This window comes from Danio aesculapii, chromosome 6 (assembly GCF_903798145.1).
Source record: "Danio aesculapii chromosome 6, fDanAes4.1, whole genome shotgun sequence".
NCBI classification, from domain to species: domain Eukaryota; kingdom Metazoa; phylum Chordata; class Actinopteri; order Cypriniformes; family Danionidae; genus Danio; species Danio aesculapii.
In genome coordinates this window covers 57,902,563-57,925,418 of record NC_079440.1, presented here as the reverse complement: position 1 = coordinate 57,925,418, position 22,856 = coordinate 57,902,563, and the positions used below count along the sequence as shown (strand labels likewise).

Below are 22,856 nucleotides of genomic sequence, written 5' to 3'. Positions count from 1 at the left end.
TTGTTTCAATTTCTTTTGGAGCAGTGCGGAGGTGGATGTCACTTTTTGTTTGATTTATTTTTCTCCTGTTTCTGGTAGAGAGGGAGCAAGGTAAGATCTTTGGTTTTCTTTTTAATTTTCTTTTGAGAGTTTAGAAAGTTGCTTCCTCAATTAGTTAATCTTTCATTTGTTATATTGGCATTATGCCCTCCTGAGTATTTCTGAAACCTACCATTACCCTAAGTCATTTATTATTTGTTAATCTGTAAATAAATGTACTTCTCTTTTTTTTGGACATGGAATTTGGTGTGAGCTATTGTTGGAGTGCTGGGACAGGAGAAGGTGATGATTGTTGGCTGCCTTGCCCTTTAGTTTTATTTTATTATTTAGTTACATTATTTTCTACTATCAAAATTGGCCTGTGTGTATGTATATATATTTATTTTTATTATATATATATATATATACATATATATATATATATATATATATATATATATATATATATATATATATATATATATATATATATATATATATATATAATTTTTTTTCTCTTCTTTTTTAAATATTTCCCAAATGATGTTTAACAGAGCAAGGAAATTTTCACAGTATGTCTGATAATATTTTTTCTTCTGGAGAAAGTCTTATTTGTTTTATTTCGGCTACAATAAAAGCAGTTTTAAAATTTTTATAAACCATTTTAAGGTCAAAATTATTATTATATAACTTTGAGTTATTTTTTCGATAGTCTACAGAACAAACCATCAATATACAGTAACTTGCCTAACTAGATATTAAAGTTTGAGGACAAACTTTATGGTGGCTTGAAAAGCCGAGTCTGAATTAGCATGTTACTAGCCTGAATTAGCAAGTAACTAGCATGATTCTAACATAAATTAGCATGTAACTAGCATGATTCTAGCATGAATTAGCATGTTACTAGCATGTTTCTAGCATGAATTAGCATGATTCTAGCATGAATTAGCATGTTACTAGCATGTTTCTAGCATGAGTTAGCATGTTACTAGCATGTTTCTAGCATGAATTAGCATGTTACTAGCATGATTCTAGCATGAATTAGCATGTTACTAGCATGTTTCTAGCATGAATTAGCATGTTACTAGCATGTTTCTAGCATGATTTAGCATGTTATTAGCATGCTTCTAGCATGAATTAGCATGTTTCTAGCATGAATTAGCATGTTATTAGCATGATTCTAGCATGAATTAGCATGTTACTAGCATGATTCTAGCATGAATTAGCATGTTACTAGCATGTTTCTAGCATGAATTAGCATGTTACTAGCATGATTCTAGCATAAATTAGCATGAATTAGCATGTTACTAGCATGATTCTAGCATGAATTAGCATGTTATTAGCATGATTCTAGCATGTTACTAGCATGATTCTAGCATGAATTAGCATGTTACTAGCATGATTCTAGCATGAATTAGCATGTTACTAGCATGATTCTAGCATGGATTAGCATGTAACTAGCATGATTCTAGCATGAATTAGCATGTTACTAGCATGTTTCTAGCATGAATTAGCATGTTACTAGCATGATTCTAGCATGAATTAGCATATTACTAGCATGATTCTAGCATGAATTAGCATGTTACTAGCATGTTTCTAGCATGATCTAGCATGTTACTAGCATGATTCTAGCATGAATTAGCATGTTACTAGCATGTTTCTAGCATGAATTAGCATGTTACTAGCATGATTCTAGCATGAATTAGCATGTTATTAGCATGATTCTAGCATGAATTAGCATGTTACTAGCATGATTCTAGCATGAATTAGCATGTTACTAGCATGATTCTAGCATGAATTAGCATGTTACTAGCATGATTCTAGCATGGATTAGCATGTAACTAGCATGATTCTAGCATGAATTAGCATGTTACTAGCATGTTTCTAGCATGAATTAGCATGTTACTAGCATGATTCTAGCATGAATTAGCATGTAACTAGCATGTTTCTAGCATGAATTAGCATGTTACTAGCATGTTTCTAGCATGAATTAGCATGTTGTTAGCATGATTCTAGCATGAATTAGCATGTTTTTAGCATCATTCTAGCATGAATTAGCATGTTACTAGCATGATTCTAGCATGGATTAGCATGTTACTACCATGATTCTAGCATGGATTAGCATGTTACTAGCATGATTCTAGCATGGATTAGCATGTTACTAGCATGATTCTAGCATGAATTAGCATGTTACTAGCATGTTTCTAGCATGAATTAGCATGTAACTAGCATGATTCTAGCATTAATTAGCATGTAACTAGCATGTTACTAGCATGATTCTAGCATGAATCAGCTTGTTTCTAGCATGAATTAGCATGTTGTTAGCATGATTCTAGCATGAATTAGCATGTTACTAGCATGACTAGCATGTCACTATCGTGTTGCTAGCACCTTTCTAGCAAGATTAGCATGTCAGTAGGAAGTTTAAACTGTTAGCATGTGTTAGAAAAGCTAGTCACAGTCTCTGGGACAGTTGCTAGGGTGCTGAAATTGGTTGCTAGGGAGTGGCTAGTAAGTTTAAAGGTAATCAGTGATTGGCTGCTGGCTAGACTGAGTTGAATGAGGCCAGACTCTAGTCTGTAGGACAGTCTGATGCAGAGTTATGAGCTCACAAAGGTTGATCCAATGTTAAGTAAATGGGAGTCTTTTACAATGGAAGTCTATGGGACAGTTGCTAGGGTGCTGTAAGTGGTTGCTAGGGAGTGGCTAGTAAGTTAAAAAGTCATCAGTTATTGGCTGCTGGCTAGACTGAGTTAAATGAGTCCAGTTAGAAGTCTGTAGGACAGTCTGATGCAGAGTTATGAGCTCACAAAGTTTGACCCAATGTTAAGTCAATGGGACTTTTGGGATTTTTCTGGGTCGTTTTTCGGAAAACCCAAGGTCGGATCAGTTAGAAAAGATATAGCAACCCGAGTCAGACCAGTTCGAAGGTTTGACGAAAGTTTGAAGTATGTAGCTTGAAAGGCCTAGGAGGAGATACACTTAGAAATTAGTCTCAGAAGAAGAAGAAGAAGAAGAAGAAGAATAATAATAAGTTTAAGATAGATAACAATATGCTGGCTTTTCAAGCCACCATAATTACCCTAACCTGCCTAGTTAACCTAATTAACCTAGTTAAGTCTTTAAATGTCACTTTAAGCTGTATAGAAGTGTCTTGAAAAATATCTAGTCAAATATTATTTACTGTCATCATGACAAAGATAAAATAAATCAGTTATTAGAAATGATTTATTAAAACTGTTATGTTTAGAAATGTGTTGGAAAAAATCTCTCCGTTAAACAGAAATTGGGGAAAAAAAATTCAAGGGGCTAATAATTCTGACTTCAACTGTATATATATATATATATATATATATATATATATATATATATATATATATATATATATATATATATATATATATATATATATATAGATAAGGATTTTCAAAAATCATTATAATGCAGATTTGGTACTCAAGAAAGATTTCCTAATATTCAAAATGTTTATTTAATTAAAATAATTGATACCTTTCAAAACATGATACATTTGTTGAGAAAAAAAAACTGCATCTTTTCTGGCCTGTAAAATCAACTAATGATATTTCACTCACCCTGAAGTCCATATCAAGGCTGGTTTCTGTCACCACAGGGTCACTGAGCAGAGAGTAATCAATGCCTATGTAGCTGTCCACCTGTGCACGCACTGAAAAACAATATAAAGATGAATATAACATGACAACATGTTTCATGCCAATCAACACTCTTTTCTAACCTGGGATTGTTTCCAGAAGCTGGTTCACAGAAACTAGAGCAGCATGATTCAGGACCGGACAAATCTGATGATAAGAGATGTATATATTATTGTAAATCATCCTATAGAAAATGTGAAGTTTAAAGAGACATCTGTGAGGGGTGAACTCATTTATGCTGAACACTGTATATGCAAAAGTTTATTTCATCAACCTAAAATGTGTTTAAAAGTAAAGGATCACAAAGAATGCACTAGTAAATGATGGTGAATGAGGAGAAAAAAAGAAACAAACCCGTTTATTTAAGAGGAAGCGCATTCCTGTAGTAAGGAACGTCCCAATGAAGTCATAAACCCTCCTGTGAGAATATTACAAAGCATAAAAATACAGAATATTACAAACATGTAAACTATGTCACTCCCATATGGAAATCTGATGAACATACACATGAAAGTGGAGTTAATATTTAGTTATAATTATTGAATATACACTACCTGACAAAAGTCTTGTCACCTAGCCAAGTTTTAGGAACAACAAATAATAACTTGACTTCTAGTTGATCATTTGGTATCAGAAGTGGCTTATATGAAAGGCGAGGGCTCTAGATTACAATTATTTTAGCAAAATAAAGTATGAGCCTTGATTTTGAATGATTTAATTAGGACAGTAAGGTCTGACTTTACTTAGACAAAAGTCTTGTCACTTAACTGTAATAATGTCCAGTATAGAATATAAAGTCATGCTGCAGTAGAAACAGAATGAATATTGTGTGTGACTCCCATGAGCTTGGAGGACTGCATCCATACATCTCTGTAATGACTCAAATCACTGATTAATAAAGTCATCTGGATTACCAGAGTTCATCAAGATTCTTTGGATTCATCTTCAATGCCTCCTCCTCCATCTTACCCCAGACATGCTCAATAATGTTCATGTCTGGTGACTGGGCTGGCCAATCCTGGAGCACCTTGACCTTCTTTGCTTTCAGGAACTTTGATGTGGAGGCTGAAGTATGAGAAGGAGCGCTATCCTGCTGAAGAATTTGCCCTCTCCTGTGGTTTGTAATGTAATGGGCAGCACAAATGTCTTGATACCTCAGGCTGTTGATGTTGCCGTTAACTCTGCAGATCTCTCGCACGCCCCCATACTGAATGTAACCCCAAACCATGATTATTCCTTGACCAAACTTGACTGATTTCTGTGAGAATCTTGAGTCCATGTGGGTTCCAATAGGTCTTCTGCAGTATTTGTGATGATTGGGATGCAGTTCAACAGATGATCCATGGGGAAAAATCCACCATCTGCCACTTTTCCATGTGATCAACTAGAAGTCAAGTTATTATTTGTTGCTCTTACAACTGGGATCGACGACAAGACTTTTTTCAGGTAGTGTAAATCTAACTTATATATTTATATAGTTTTGTCTTCAACTGTAAGGCGTTTACGACTGTTATATTTAAATAATAACTTGTATTTGATTTGCATATATTGCCATATGTCAGATATCATTTAAAAAAATGAGTAAAGCCATTGCTTTTAAAATGATCAGTTGACTTTACCTACAAAAGGAAGTAAACCTGTTGCCTTAAAGCTATTAAGTAAATGAACTATGCATATTATAGAAATTAAGTTAAGTTGACTTACAAGTTCAAGTTACAATGGGTTTTTTCACTTATTTAAGTTTTTTTTTTGATGTTTGTATCAGTATTGTTAGTTTTTAGTCTATCTGTAAGCTAGTGTGCTCCAAAACAGTGACAATTCACGTTTAGAAGATATAAACGTGATACAAACATACAAAGCTTGCAGTTTGTTACTTCCACCTAAATGGATCAGCATTTTTTCCACATCACCTCACACTTCTGTTTCTCATCAATTCTTCTGACCAATCAAATGCTCTCTGGTATCAGACATGCCCCACCCCCTTCAAGACGCTTCTCGTTTGCTTTTCATTTGATGCGCTTGAGCTCAGCCACTCTCACTAGCTATGTTTCCATCCAAAAATGCGAATGAACTTTATGCGCAAAACTGGATTATCGAATAAAAGACGTGCGAATAAAGCAGCGTTTCCATCCAACGAGTCAAAGCGAACAAAATCATCACTTCCTGATTAACTGGCGCCAAATATCAACAGCAAAAACTGAATTTACTGCAGTGGGAGAAGCTGCGTCAGTCTTTTCTTCATCTAATAAATGACTTTCGCCTCAGAAGGCAATCCTGACACGCAGTGTATTTATGTGTGCAAACATTGACATGTTTTTATTGAATTGTTTTCTCTTTTTTTGACTTTTTCTTTTTCCTTGATTGTTGTCATCCCCTGGCTTTTTCTAACTGTTGTTAATTTTGAGTGAGTAAGTAAGTAAGTAAGTAAGTAAGTAAGTAGGTAAGTAAGTAAGTAAGTAAGTAAGTAAGTAAGTAAGTAAGATTCTAAGCACTTTACGAGACCTTTAGTCTACGTGTCCCTATAAGGCATTGAGTTTACTTTATTTTTTTAAGTAAAGTTATTTTTACTTAATATTAAAAAGTTAAAGTGAAGTACCCGAGGGTCCCGCTGAATTTGGCTCTCATCTTGGCGATGGCGGCATCACAGGTGACGTTGGAGATCTTAAGCCGACCCTCGTCATCTTTACTGAGATGAAGGACGGTGAAGATGTTGACCCCTTCTGCTGAGGCGTTGATGGCTCCTTCATCATAACTAATGGAGAATATGTATGAGAGGGTATGTAGAATTCATCTCTAAGCTTATGACAGTGTCAATATTTTCTTGTGGAGATTAATGCTGAAGCTATAGACTATATTTCAATATTCTGGGACATTGCTATGGAATAAACTGCCAGTGTATATTAAAAGTATTACTAATGTGGGTGGTTTTAGTTCTAAAAGCTGGCTCTTTAGCAGAATAGTATGTTGATTTTATAGTGTATTTTAATGTTTTTCGTGATTGTATTTGTATTTACTTTTGTAATGTAGTGTGTCAGTGTACCTGGAGTCATTTAATCAAGGACCACAATGGAAATAAGTTTTGTTTTTGAAATGTTATTGTGTATATCCTTGACGAATTAAGTTTATTCACTTATTTTAATCAAATAAAATGAATGAATGAATGAAGCTTTTATACAGAATTATCATGATATTGACCTTAGCAGAAAAAAGCTGTACTTCAATAACCTATAAAATACTTAGTGTACATGCTTTACTGCGCTGTAAACAAATATTAGGTTCAACACAACCGATTTGTGTTGGGGCAACATGAAGGAATTAAGTTATTATATTAGTTTTTACAAATTTAAGTAGATTGAACAAAAAACAATTAAGTTGTCTCCAAAAAAACAAAAGAATTGTGTTGTTTTAGCTCATTTTAATTAAGTAGTTTTAAAAAACAGCAAACATCATTTTTTGAGTGTGTATGTACATGTTCAGAGACAAACACATTTCAAAAAAATGATAAACGTAACACATTTACAATAAAATATCATTAGCAAACTTACTGTATGCTTGAAAATCAACAGTGAAAAATAGCCACATTTAGTTACTATTTTAAAGTTAGTTCAAATACAACTGAATTGTTTTAGTCACTCACAGGGTTAAGGTAACTAAGGTAACTTGTATTAGCTACTAACAGGGTTTCTTCAGGTAACTAATACCTGAAGAATCTATACCTTGTACATTTGGAAGCCCTAAGCAGAATACCTTTGTGGCCCTGCCACATTTTTTTGTCCACTGGCAGGTTCAAAAATGAAGAATTAAACAATCTATAATAAAGATTCCTTTAAAGTGATTCCTACTTTGTGTCTTTCTGGAGTGTTTAAAACACATTTTATTAATTTAGCAAACAGATTGAAGACTCGATAAAAGCAAAAACCCTGCAATAAAATGACACTGAACAATAATTAGACAGAAGTGAAAATGCACTTCTTAGTAATAAAATATACATTCTGAACTCATTAAAAATAAAAAACATCAACAAAACAATTAACAATAACGTAAAGATCGATAAATAATCAAATCAATAGGCAAATAATATAAAGTAAATATGAAAAAATATTAATATAAAAAACATAAGAAAAAAGGAAGCAACAAATAAGTTTAAAAAAACAGGTCTGTAAAACCAGGCAAAAATAAAATATATCATATAAGCAGTCGACGTTTATTAATCTGCAATTGCCTATTTTCGATAAATGTGCTACTATTTGTCTTTAACATCATCATTAGCACTTAAAAGCGATGCTAAAATGAATTGTGCTTGTCTATACCTGAAGAATAGCACTAGATTTGTTTCATTTTCGCGGTCCAATTTCCAAAAGGCCATGGCTGTGTCTGTGCACAGATCAGCGTTTTTGTGGTGACCGGTCGGTTTTCGCTTGGAAAAACAAACTTGAACATGATTTTTTTTTTCTTTTCAGTGAAAACCTTTACATATTAATGTGCTAAAGCAATGCCAATGAAAATCATTTGTGAAATGCAAATAAAAACGATTTCATCTAGGAAACGACTCAGACCATTAGTGGCTTGGCGGGCCCCTTAGTGGTGGCGGGGCCCTAAGCAGCCGCTTTGTTCGCTTATAGAGAGGGATGGCTCTGGTTACTATCTCTATTTAATCAAAAAAAAATTAATTTAAATGTGTTTTTAAGCATTAACTATAAGTATACAACTGTAACTACGAGTAAATTACCATTAATATTAATAAATGCTTTTGTAGTTTTCATCATGAGTTTAGTTAAAGGGCACATAGTTTACCTCTTTGTTATGATTTAATATTAATATTATGGTTGTTCTGAGTGTGCCAGTTTAGGTTCAGTTTAAAACACAATTCAGATTTTTTTATTATAATGTGTTAAAAAGTGTCATGTTGGGGGCGTGTCCACAGTTCGCTGATTTAGGGGTGTGTTGCTTCACATGTAGATTAGTTTCGGCTTCCCGCCAACGTAACAAGGGGGCGGGGCCATGAGCTCACTCACTCTGCGTTTGCAACAGAGTCTGACAGGCAGACGGAGAAGGAGAGAGAGGATCACCATTCAGTTGTACATGTACGACTCGGACACAGACCAAGCAGAGAGTACAAAATCATTTGTGTCTTTGTACAGTTTTACAGCCAACTGTGTGCTAGTTTCAAGTGCTGAGCTTGTACACAGAAACTAATAACCACGCACACTGAATTAACTTTGACTGAGGCACTGGATGCGCCGCTCGAAGCCGCGACACGGCACACCAGACACTCTCTGTGGTGCGGCAGAAACATGAAGTGTCCCGAATCGTCGCGCCACACATTTTTGAATTCTAAACATAGGTTTCTGCAGCGGTCCGCGGCGCCCAGCCGTCGACTTGAGTGTACCATGATAGAAACCTATGTTTAGAATTCTAAAATGCATGCTAGTTAAGATCACAGGGAGCTTCTGGGATCGCGAGAAATGCAAACGGCTGAAGTATAAGGTAGACTCGATGGGAAGTTCACATGTTTGCAAACCTACCTAAAGATACAAGCAATAATTCTGATTAGAGCGATAATGTGGAGAATATTGATCTTGTGTTGAGCCCAACGAGCCCTACATCTAAAAATAGAGCTAGGGTGTTCCTTTAGTGATATCGCTTCGACTCACGCTGAAAATGGCGAATGTGAATCAACAAACTGAGGATATGATGACGCGCCTGTCAATCAATATTGGTGGGCGGGGGGACCGCACTCCTACGTAAAGTTGTGGTCGGTTTGAAAACAGCTCCAATTGGTCCACCGTTTTTATGTTGTTAAATTGAAAAAAAAAGCACTGGGTGTGCTTATATCACCCTAATATGATGGTCTATACACCATACATGCACATATGACTGTCCAAACAGCTTGAAAAGTAGATTATATACCATAGGTGCCCTTTAAATAAACTGATGCTAACAAATTAATGCACAATTAAAAATCGTTAAGGCACAATAGTCTGATAAATAATTTTTACTCAGAATGTTTAATGTTGTAGGCCAGAATAACATTTAAAAATGTGAATGTTTCAATATAAATAGCCTATAAAACTGTTAAGCATTTGGTGGTGATGATGAAAACTACCGCAAATACAACCGTAAATAGTAATAGCCCTCTTTAGTAAATAGTTAATCACTGTATTTTGAATTACTCATGATAACAATATTGTGCATTTTGATTATCAAGTTACCACGGCATAGCAACCGGGGGGGCGGGGGGATATGTCCCCCTCACTTTTAGAGACAGACCATTTAAAAAGAGGTGATTAATAATTATATGAATGTAAACTTTTGGATCTTATACAGCTGTCCCCCCACTTTTAAAATAACCGCTACTTCGCTGCATGTTACATATTGAATTATTGAATATCGGCATATGTCTAATCTTTAATAAAGTTTTTAAGTCTTCTTAAACAACTCCTTGTGTGCTTTGTCCTAGACATTTATATTTTGAGAATTTTCTTTTGTATTTCCTTTGGTTTATTGTCTTTAATTGGCTCTAAATATGCTCTGAAACGCTGTTATTAGCCCGTCAATATTGATAAATATGAAGCATTCTCACTGAATATAAGATACTCAATTCTTACAGTTGCTTGTTAATGAAATGATAAATGTGTTGTCTTGATTTCTGCAGGTGCATTCAAACTCACAAGAGCCAGTACAGGATGCGTCTCTGGAAGTTGAGGGTGATGGAGGAGTTCTGCACCTCAAACAGCAGACCAACATCCGGCTGGAAGCGCAGGTCAGACGCCAGGTTCAGCTCTATGATCTTCACACTGAAGAAACATGAGCTTTACATTAGAGACCGCTTTACTTTGGTCATCATCAAAGTGAATGCATGTATGAAATGAACTCTTCCAGCTTTATATATAAAAACAAGGGTTATTCATTGCTCTGAAATAACCAAATTACATTTAGTAATGTTCAACTTAATTTGATTGTTCTCATATAAATTGTTTGTAACCACTTACCTTAAAATAATTTAGTAAATCCAATGAATCATTTTTTTTGCGATATGGTCACATTATTAACTACAATATTGCTTTATTTAAGTCACACAAGTTTAAAAGTCTTGTAATAACCCCCTGTGATACTCCAGGGTTTTTCCAATGAGTATTTCAGTGTGTTCCCTATTAAGGATTAAAGTCGCCATGAAACTGAAGTTCAGATTGTCCATTTTTCTGCTGTATCTTGACGTACATCCACTTGAAACAGTCTTGAAATAAGAAAAAATATAGGGGGGTGCATGATTTTGTTCTTTGGGAACCGATTGGATTGTTGAAGTTGCTCACAAAATGAAGGAAGATTGACTAATGAAAGAATTCACAGCAAAAACAAGACATCTGAGGTTAGCCCTGCCCTAAAGGACTGATAGCTCCGCCCTCAATCACTGAGAGTGGCACCCTAAAGAACTGATAGCTCTGCCCTAAATCACTGATAGCACCGCCCTAAAGGACAGACAACTAGCCCTAAATTGCTGAGAGCATCACCCTAAATGATTGATAGCCTCGTCTTAAAGAACTGATAGCTCCACCCTAATTCACTGATAGCCCTGCTCTAAATGACTGATAGCTCCACCCTAATTCACTGATAGCCCTGCCCTAAATGACTGATAGCTCCACCCTAAATTGATGATAGCCCCACACTAATGCACTAATAGTTTCACCCTAAATTACAGATAGCCCTGCTCTAAAAGACTGATAGCCCCGCCCTAAAGTACTAATAGCTCCACCCTAAATCACTGAAAGTGCTGCCCTGAACGACTGAGAGCCCTGCACAAATGCACTCATAGTTTTGTCCCAAAATCACTGAAAGCCCCACCCTAAAGGACTGATAGCTCCGCCCTAAAGTAATTCCATGTGAGGTGAAGAAATTCATTTCGAGAGGGAGGCTATGGAAGGCTATGGTAGATCAAAGTTTATGAGAGCAAATGAATTTTTACTAAATAATCAAGTGTACTGATACAGAACATCGTTTATAACAAGAACTACTACATACACTACCTGGCAAAAGTCTTGCCGCCTGTCCAAGTTTTAGGAACAACAAATAATAACTTGACTTCTAGTTGATCATTTGGTATCAGAAGTTTACACTAGATTACACTTTTTTTACCAAAATAAAATATGATCATGCCTTGATTTTTTTATTTTTTTTGTAAAGTCTGACTTTGCTTAGACAAAAGTCGTCACTTAACTGTAATAATGTCCAGTATCAAATATATCGTCATGCTGCAGTGGAAACAGAATGAATATTGTGTATAACTCTCATGAGCTTGGAGGACTGCATCCATACATCTCTGCAATGACTCAAATCACTGATTAATAAAGTCATCTGGAATGGCAAAGAAAGCGTTCTTGCAGGACTCCCAGAGTTCATCAAGATTCTTTGGATTCATCTTCAATGCCTCCTCCTTCATCTTACCCCAGACATGCTCAATAATGTTCATGTCTGGTAACTGGGCTGGCCAATCCTGGAGCACCTTGACCTTCTTTGCTTTCAGGAGCTTTGATGTGGAGGCTGAAGTATGAGAAGGAGCGCTGTCCTGCTGAAGAGTTTGCCCTCTCCTGTGGATTTCTGTGAGAATCTTGAGTCCAAGCTGGTTCCAGTAGGTCTTCTGCAGTATTTGTGATGATTGGGATGCAGTTCAACAGATGATTCATCAGAAAAATCAACCTTCTGACACTTCCAAACGATCAACTAGAAGTCGAGTTATTATTTGTTGCTCTTACAACTGGGATCGAGGACAAGACTTTTGTCAGGTAGTATATAAAAATAAGAAGAGTAAATGTTAATTTTATGGCGACTTTATGCAATCTTGTATCCTTTTTTTACCTCAGTTCAAACTTAGAGGCTTAAAGGTGCTATATGTGAGATTTTGCCTCTTATAAAGCATAAAAATACCATAATATGCTTGCAGATATTTAAGAAACATGCTATGTGAACATTGTTTGAAAAAAATATTATGTGAAAAACAATGTTCAAGTCAGCTATTCTCCTTTTAAAATGTGCATTCCCTGTCAGAATGTCTGCCTTTCTTTTGGTCTCTATAACCAGTTTAGTACGATTTGCTCCTTTCCCAATGATAGTTGGGTTTAGGGGAGGGGTGCCACGTCTCTTTGTTTATAAAATCATAATTTTCACATGACTGAACTCAGTGTTTTGAATTTAGACTGCAATACCTAGTTCAACCACTAGGTATCAATCCTACACTGCACCTTTAAAGGGATTGTTGACCCAAAACTGAAAATTCTGTCATAGTTTACTCGCTTCTTATTTGTTCCAAAACAAATGGACTCAATTTCTTCTGTTCAACACAAAGGAAGATATTTTGAATCTTTCATAGTATTTGGTTTTCCCATTATGGATCAATCAATAGGTTTTCAGTTTTCTTCAAAACATGTGTTTAACGAAAAAAAGAAACTCACAAAGATTTGGAACCACTTATAAATGAGTAAATAGTGAGTTCATGTTAATTTTGAGTGAACTATCCCTTTAATCTGGAATTGAATTAAAAGCGCTTGTGTCAGAATGACCACACGAGGGCGCCATTTTGGACATACTATAGATTTGCAAGTGTATAAATCCAGTAGATAAAGTATAAACACACTTATTGATGGTGTACTGGAAACGGCCCTCAGATCCTTGCATCTCTGGCATGGTGATGTTACTCAGCTCTTCTTCCACAAACTTCTTGGTCTCTGCCTTCACTGCAAAACATCAACTTTTAGAGACTATATAAGAAACATGCTGATTGTTGGATGTTTTGTTGAGTTCTTACACATCTCCAGTCCTTTTTTGGTGATGCGGATCTTGCATCCAGGCGGCTCAGCTAATGTCATTGTGATGAGTGAGAGAAGAAAGATGACAGAGACTTTTAGGAGACCCATGATTCCTCAGCAGACCTAAAAAAAACAGCAGTTTAATAAATAAATAAAGGATTAAGAGACATTTAGGAGGCGTTTACAGTATTAAAAGTAAAGATTGGACTCTATGACATTGATGAAATCTTTCCATTAAACGACATGCTCTTTATTGTGAAAATAATAAAGTATTAAAGTGTTCTTTACACCTAAATTATTTTAAAAATTGATTTCTGAAAGGTTGTTTGGGGACAAAAAATGCCAAAATTCCCCTTTGAGAACTTTTATTTTGTAAAGTGAACCAGGGATTACACAAAAATAATAACATGAAAAGCCTTATTAATTTAATAGAGAAACATGTCAAGATTAAACACTTTATAAGTTAACACAATGCACTAAAATTAACTAGATAATTGATTAAACTGATTGAATTAAACATAATTGCACAAACAAATCCCTTCTTGTTTATTAGTAATACAACGTGTTACTCTCTGGTCTCTGAGAGGAATGAAGTCCATTAATATAGCAGTTTATTTTCCTCCTCATATACTGTTTTTCTTTCATGCAGTCTTGCACCAAACAGCTTCTTCAGTGCGGCAGTGTAAAAATAGAAGCTGACGGCAGCTGAATATACAGCGAAGCAAATTAGAGAATGATCTTGCCTTTCAAGTGTATGTAAGAAAATATCCAGCCCAGGAAGTCCAAGTCTTTCCTCTGTTGTTTCTGTAGCAGTGTGTGTGAGGGGTCTGTGTCTGCGTGTGTGTTTATAGTGCAGAGGAGGAGAGGCTGACTGTGTGCCTCGTCTGAATGGACAGCAGAGAGAGAAAGGGGGGGAGGGAGGGGTGACTCTTACAGCATCACCAGTGAGGGCATTACTATTTAGTTGTATATATTTTCTAAGGAAATGTATTTTTTAAGTATTAGTATGTTTATTTACCAGTTTCATTCATTCATTTTCCTGTAAAACAAAGCATAAAGACATAACATTACACTGGTAAGATTTCGTGTTTGTATGTTACGACCTTTTGTGCTCAACAAGTAAAGGTATAGATGATAATACAGTCACTTACTGCATTCACCTTAACAGGGTATCTGAAGGGTCTTAAAATGTCTTAATTTTCAAAAAAAACAAATTTTAGGCCTTAAAAAGTCTTAAATCTACTTAAATATTGTGTTGTAGGTCTTAAATCTTTTTAAACGAGTCTTAATTTTCCTATGTCCATGTATAGCTATACTCAATCAGGCCAACACACATCCAATCACAAACAATATATTTCAATAAAAGTGTTAAGTGACATTTATTTATTAACTCTGTTTACTTATTAATGTGGTTTAATTATCTTCTTCATTTGTCTTTAATGTTTTTTTAAGGTTTTAACTTGGCCATTTAAAAAAAACTTTAGCGTTTAGCCTTGTGTAAGTCTGAAATGTCATTCATTATGGTCTTAAAATGGTCTTAAAGTCTTAAATTTGATTTGATGAAACCTGTAGAAACCCTGCATAAGGCAAAGTAGCACCAACTTGCACTAAATTCTAAGCTTACGCTAGTTTTGTTGTAGAAAATCAGCAAACGATGTGAATGAAGTATGCCAAGAAGATGCTATGGTGCTAGAAACTTGTATTATTGTCGGCTAAGTAGTTTTTGAAGTAACTTATAGATGAATTACCATGTTTGTAAACATTCAGGATGCGCGCGCATTGAGGTTGCAGAAAAAAAAACGGGAGTGTTAGCATTTACAGCGAGGGAATAACATCCGATGCGGTTGAGTTAGTTGTTGTATTAGAGAGAATTTATATTGATTACATATTAAATATATATTATTTACATAATGCTTTCAACGTATTATAGCAGCTCGTCACCCAGTGATAAGCACAGTTATTCGGCAAAGTTAACATTAAAGTGAGCGGCGTTCGTCTGACAGGTCCATTTGCGATAGCACCCTCGCAATGGATATTGGATAAGACAAAATGGCCAAGCATCCAGCCCCAAATAATTATCCCATTGAAACTCCAAGTGATTTTACAGAAGTGAAGTTACAGGCCTACAAGTCTTTGGATGCCAACAATTTAGTTCTGTGTGGTCATGTGCAAGAAATAATGCTCCATGATTACCAGATTCAAAACTTTGTAGTGCTAAAAATCAAGGTTCTGCCTAGCCAAAGACAAGGGAAGAAGACGGAGCTAAACAAGGCCTGGGTAATCATCAACAAGCAAAATAAGTGCATTCTGACAGCGAACTTCACCTGTACTGCAGGGTATGTGAACTTACATTTTTACACTTCAGTCTTAGCATTCAGTGTCCGCAGTTTAATTCACCATATTAACTGTTTTTGCTGAAATCATTGCTGCAATCAATAATGAGTAATGTGTGTGATTCAGCATAGCGTGAACTTGCCTGATACCTGATTACCTGCAGAGTCGAGCATTTTTAATTAGGTCCTCACTCCATTCAGCTCCCTATTAGCCAAAGACGTCTGCGGTTGGCATTAAAAGCAGTGTGGTGTACGGTAAAAGTTAAGTTTTCTATTTTCAAATTTGGCATCCTCACGGCAAACTTGACATGTTTGCTATTGCAACCGGGAACCCGTGTGACGTCATGTGTGACGCAGGTTGGTAATTGCTCTATAAAGGGTGCCTGATAACAATAGTGCCTGCGCCTCAATGTGCATACTGTCCACCCTAAATTATTGAATATTATACATGTTATAAACGATTTAGATCATAAAGGTGGATATGAACATTGAGACGCAGGGATATCGATGGTTCAAATGATAACACTCTCTTTCTCTATAGATATACTTTTTTCTTTTCTTTGTTTTTGTGTAAATAAACCGCATGTTAAAATATATATTTTAATTGTAACCTTTATCTTCTTAATGCAAAATTAAATACAATACATTTACAAATAAAAAGCACAAACAGAGATAACAGAGATTCATTCACAAATGAATCGCTCACTCCGTTAGCATTAGAAATGAAAGCAGGAGAGGGGGTGTGTTTCAGGACATGGATTAGATCAAATTTAACAGGGAGGGAGGATAATACATTTCCATGCACACAAACACATTCTCTTTGTCAGCAATGCACATGCGGTCGCTTATCCATCGATGTAGAAATGTGATGTAGAATTTAATGTAATTTAAAAAAATATTTGCATACTGACCACCGGGAAAACTCCTGATCATAGATATATGTATATATCAGTGGTGTAGTCCTAAAAAAAGGTGGTTTACTATTACCCACCCAATCCAAATTTTAAAAGTAGGCAAAGAAACGACGAATGTCAATGTTTCTTAAATTCATTAGCTATATATATATATATATATATATATATATATATATATATATATATATATATATATATATATATATATATATATATATATATATATATATATATATATATATATATATATATATATATATATATATATGTATATGTACATATATATATATATATATATATATATATATATATATATATATATATATATATATATATATATATATATATATACATATATATATATATACACTAATTATCAGTTACCTGTAACTATTGACTTCCAAAAAAGTCAATGGTAACAGGTTTCCAGCTTTCTTCAAAATATCTTCTTTTGTGTTCAATAGAATAAAAAAAGACAAACCGGTTTGGAACAAGTAAAGATTGAGTAAATGATGACAATTTTATTTTTTTGGGTGAACTATTTAAAAAGGATAAATATTTAAACAAATTTATTCATTTTAATCCCAATTCAATGATTTATGCTTACTGTAGGTAATAGTGACCCCAGTAGACCCGGAGATTGGCTGAGTATATTGAGCTGTATTTAAATGTATATGAGCCAATATATATATATATATATATATATATATATATATATATATATATATATATATATATATATATATACTAGCCTATACTCAAGTACATTTTTATTCATGTATTAAATAAAACTGCCACTTTTTAAATTCATAATAGCATAATTATAAACATATTAAAAACTTACAGGCTAATTTACATATTTTACTATCATTATATAAGTTATAATAGGAAATAATTTTTAATTCGATACAACACATAATGTTAGACTCTGATGTCACTCAGATATGCAGTTAAAATGAGTACATTCATTAAGTGGTTCTGTCACTGTGTTTAATCCTGTGCATGAATGTATGATATAGTTAATGCACATGCACTGTGTTAAAGCGACACCCATGCTGTTTTATAATTTTACTTGAATGTTTCAATGAGACATCATTCAGCTGATTTGTTGTGATCTTCGAAAAACTCACGAAATGTTCTCACAGTTGCTGCGGTCGTCAGGGGGTGGGGAATGGCGCAAGTTAAACAAAATTGCACCAACTGCAACAAAGATGCGAGTTAAAAAAACATTTGGTATACCATTAAAGAAGTTGCGAATACACATAAATTAGGGGCGTTTAATCACCAAAACAAGTGAGTATACCGAGGGTATTGATCCTCAGAAGTTGTAATACCCAAACAGCTCGTAGAAAAAAGTAGGCATACTGAGTATACGCGAGTATAGCAAGGACTACACCACTGGTATATGTGTACATGTACATGTCTCTGGCTCTGATTCTGGCTCTGCACCTTGGTCCCACATTCATTTTAAAGGAGCGCTACCCTGTACTAAAATGGTGGCTCTATTGATGCATTCCTTCCAACAGACAACAATAGCTATATAGGCGACATCTAATGTAAATATCTATGTGCTGTACCTATTATTCATTTCGGTTGCTGTTGTGGGAATTATTGTCAGAGTGTTCCTATGTAGTTTTGGGAGGTTTTTACAGCATCCACAGTGAAAACATTATGAAATGGGTTCTAGGGATTTGCTATGCCAACGTGCTCTATTAAGGACTGAGTATTATGGATGGTTGCTATGGATTTCTGTGTAGATGCAGTTCAGTGAAGTCTGTGTGAACTGAAATGTTGATGTTGACTTCCAAATGAAACTGAATATTGAGTAGGGGGCGGGGCTTTCTTTGCGCATAATTTCCTAATAGCAATCTAACGGTAAGATGGGCGTGGCTAAAACTGACATGATCAGAGAAGGACCAGCTCTCCACCAGAAACAGATGCTCAGAATTTGATGGAAGATTACCAAAACAAACCTAATTAAATTGCACAGATTAATTGTTCACCTAAACATAAGCTGGATAAGTTGGCGGTTCATTCCACTGTGGCGACCCCTGATTATTAAAGGGACTAAGCTGAAAATAAAATGAATGAATGAAAGAATATCAATGTGCGCTAGCAAAATATAGCTTATAACTTTCGATTTTACATGGACTTTAAAGTGTCCGTAATTATTTCCTAATCAAGTGACACAACTCCTGATTGAGTTAAATTTTAGGGTATTGTTAAAACCACTAAACCAAATTAATAAAAGTAACAGTCTGATACAAAATAACCAGCAAAACAGACATGCACAGCTTGAATAAAGTCACTCTCCTGGAGGTCGCATGTGTGTGTGTTTAATGTTGCTGGAGGCAGCTGTCTTTAGTCACCCAGATATAACCAACAGGAACAAACAGGACCAAAACAAACTGTCCCACAAATGGGCTACGTAAGGTCATTGACCCCAGGGTCTGGCTGCATTTACCTCTTTTCAAAGAAGATGGTCTTAGGCAGGCGGAAAGAGTTCACAAATGCATCTTTCATTTGTATACAATCCTATAGGCTGGGGAGCTTTTTATGCATACAATGGTAATTACTCCTGAGACGGTATCTTTCAGCTAATGCATTGTTTGAGTGCAATATAGTGATAAGAGACCTTTGTTCAATATGATGCTTAGTGAGGCCAGAAGTCTTTACATTTCAGCCAGGATGGTTTTGCAGTAAATCAAGTGGGGTTTTTGGGTGGAATCCAAGAACATCCGATTCTGCGCATGTTGAAATGCTCCTCCACGTGTTTTTGCACATAAGGTGATGTTTGCTTTGAGAAGGCAGTGGGGTTACTGGAGTTCACAAACACAAGATTGTTTCTCTAGGTCAATACACCCAAAAAACCCAAACACAATAAGTAAAACAATGTTACACAAGCAAAATATAGACCAACTTTACCAAGTTTTGTTTGTGAAACAATGGAACACATCAGATGTGGATGTAAATGAAATTTTCAATTATATTATATTTGTAAATCATTTAAAATCAATAAATATTATAAACAATATATACAGTTGAAGGCAGAATTATTAGCCCCCCAGAATTATTAGCCCCCTGTTTATTTTTCCCCAATTTCTGTTTTACGGAGAGAAGATATTTTCAACACATTTCGATTCATAATAGTTTTAATAACTCATTTCTAATAACTGATTTATTTTATCTTTGCCATGATGACAGTAAATAATATTTGACTAGATAAAATTTTACTTTCTAGATTTACTAGAAAGGCTTAATTAGGTTAACTAGGCAGGTTAGGGTAATTAGGCAAGTCATTGTATAACGATGGTTTGTTCTGTAGACCAGTGTTTCCCAACCCTGTTCCTGGAGGCACACCAACAGTACATATTTTGTATGTCTCCCTTATCTGACCCATTCGTGTCAAGTTTTGGAGTCTTTTCTAATGTTCTGGTGAGTTGATTCAGGTGTGTTTGATTAGGGAGAGGTTGAAAATGTGTACTGTTGGTGTGCCTTCAGGAACAGGGTTGGGAAACACTGCTGTAGACTATCGAAAAAAAAAATATAGCTTAAAAGAGCTCATAATATTGACCTTAAAATAGTTTTTGAAAAGTAAAAACTGCTTTTATTCTAGCCGAAGTAAAACAAATGAGACTTTCTCCAGAAGAAAAAATATTATCAGACATACTGTGAAAATTTCCTTGCTCTATTAAACATCATTTGAGAAAATATTTAAAAAAGAAAAAATAAATTCAAAGGGGGGCTAATAATTCTGACTTCAACTGTGTGTGTATATATATAGTGTATAATATTTATTAGTTATACATATTTAAATATATAAATTATAAGAATTATATAAAAATTCTGAATATATTACAGCAAATTGTAGAATATTTGAATGTTTAAGACTTTTGGGTCAAAGTGCAAAACTACATACAATAACATGAACCGCAGCTATTTAAACTGTCTGTGTTGACCAAAAATATATAAAACATATAAAAAAAAAATAAGACATAAAGACATAAAGACAAACAACAGACCAGTGATATCCCAAAATATTATTGTCACTATTGTTGAGTTCCCAAAATTAGCCTAAACATATAAACATTAATCCTACCTCCGTGTGTTCTGGGAGGCCATTTGTTCCCTTTTCGATGTTGCCACAGAATGAAACCATATAAACTTTGTACACATTTTGTGCAAGCACTATTCACCAGCTTATTCCCTTATTTCCCTCCCAAATACCTTTGTAGGTCCTTTCACAATAGCAGAATACTTACAGCGGTGTGGAAATGCAGGCTGGATAACTCAAGGCACAAGAAACTCTCTGATATTTTCTTGATGTCTTCAGTGAAAGTTAAATCCTCTCCGTATCTCTTTTGCTTTAGGAATGGGTTCACTGTGTTCCCACTTTATAGGCAGTCAGAATTTATAAGGGTGTTCTCTTCGCCTCATGTCATATGACCCTGCGTCAACAATTCAATTATGTGCAATAAAACAGAGAGAGAAAAAATTCTGATTAAATTATGCAACGAATTGTGGCATCAGAATTCAGCTTCATTGTCCAAAACCTGCATAGTTGCTTCTATTTCCAGCAGTTTTCATTATTTCTAGCTAACGCCGTGGACGAGAAACCTCAGAGTCTCCGGCTCTTTAATTTTTTTAGACTAAACCTTAAATTAGATTCCCAGAAGGCCGTTTTACAAGGTCTTCACAGAATCACATGTTGCATGAAATTCAACTTAAAACCACAGGGAACCAAAAGGTGGAGCTCAGAGTGTTATTAAATGCTGCTAGTCACCAATTATAGGGCGAGCACTTTTCAAACTTTCTCTTTTAGGGGGTTATATTTATTTGTGTTTAAAAAAAGAGGGGGCGAGGAAATGCGTCACATGGTCTTTGTACCAGCAGATGAGTAGCACAAGTTTAGACACAACACCAATGGAGTATATGTCATTAGTTTTCCTCCCACACAGTAGAGGCCTTGAGAAAAACTATCAGCCCCTATAAACAACCTAATGGTAATCTAAATCACCCATTCATCATTTGAGAACATAAAGAGCTCAGCATATATTCAGTTCACCCCTCACAGACTTCGCTTTTAATTACTATTTTCTATAGGATGGTTTACAATAATGCATTTGTGTATTTAGTTGAAGACAACCTTATTAGCCCTCCGATTTTAATATGCTTTAAAATATTTCCCAAGTGCTGTTTAATGAAGAGATTTTCTCTACAAATATGTAAACGTAGTAGCTTTAATTAATATATTATTTCTTTTGTCTTTGCCATGGTGGCAAAACATACTATTTTACTGGTTATTTTGCAAGGGACTACAGTGCAGTTTAAAGGTTTAACTATAGGTTAATTAAGCAAGTCATTGGTGTCGTTCTGTAAACAATCAAAAAGGTCTATCAAAAGGGGATTCATATTATTGACCTTAACTTTTTATTTATTTATTAAAACTGATTTTATTCCATCCAAACTAAAAGACTTTCTCAAGAAGAACAAAATATTATAGAAAATACTGTGAAAATGTCTTTCCTCTGTTGAACGATTACTTGGCAAACATTTGAAAAAGAATTAAAAAAATTTCAACTATACACTACCTGACAAAAGTCTTGTTGCCTGTCCAAGTTTTAGGAACAACAAATAATAACTTGACTTCTAGTTGATCATTTGGTATCAGAAGTGGCTTATATGAAAGGCAAAGGCCTCTAGATTATAATTATTTGACCATAATAAAATATGATCATGCCTTGATTTTGAATGATTTAAATAGGACAGTAAGGTCTGACTTTACTTAGACAAAAGTCTTGTCACTGAACTGTAATAATGTCCAGTATAGAATATAAAGTCATGCTGCAGTAGAAACAGAATGAATATTGTGTCTGACTCCATCATGAGCTTGGAGGACTGCATTCATACATCTCTGCAATGACTCAAATCACTGATTAATAAAGTCATCTGGAATGGCAAAGAAAGCCTTCTTGCAGGACTCCCAGAGTTCATCAAGATTCATCTTTGGATTCATCTTCAATGCCTCCTCCTTCATCTTACCCCAGACATGCTCAATAATGTTCATGTCTGGTGACTGGGCTGGCCAATGCCTGGAGGACCTTGACCTTCTTTGCTTTC

General features: G+C 34.9%; 1 protein-coding gene across 3 annotated transcripts in view; it reads right to left on the bottom strand.

Annotated features, from left to right (window-relative positions):
* The window catches only part of pltp (phospholipid transfer protein), a 36,170-nt gene extending 15,020 nt beyond the window's left edge, over positions 1–21,150 (bottom strand). The window contains exons 1-8 of one of the 3 annotated variants that reach the window (XM_056460612.1): positions 20,999–21,150; positions 13,489–13,612; positions 13,318–13,417; positions 10,361–10,486; positions 6,286–6,441; positions 4,044–4,107; positions 3,773–3,836; positions 3,612–3,703 (exon numbers count right to left, since the gene is read on the bottom strand). In XM_056460612.1, the coding sequence (XP_056316587.1) occupies positions 3,612–3,703; positions 3,773–3,836; positions 4,044–4,107; positions 6,286–6,441; positions 10,361–10,486; positions 13,318–13,417; positions 13,489–13,597 (711 nt within the window). In that variant the 5' untranslated portion in view covers positions 13,598–13,612; positions 20,999–21,150. Of the gene's footprint in view, positions 1–3,611; positions 3,704–3,772; positions 3,837–4,043; positions 4,108–6,285; positions 6,442–10,360; positions 10,487–13,317; positions 13,418–13,488; positions 13,613–14,232; positions 14,356–20,835; positions 20,899–20,998 lie in introns of those variants that run through there. The other 2 variants (XM_056460615.1, XM_056460614.1) reach the window with 2 other exon arrangements.
* Between the last annotated feature and the right edge of the window lie 1,706 nt (positions 21,151–22,856).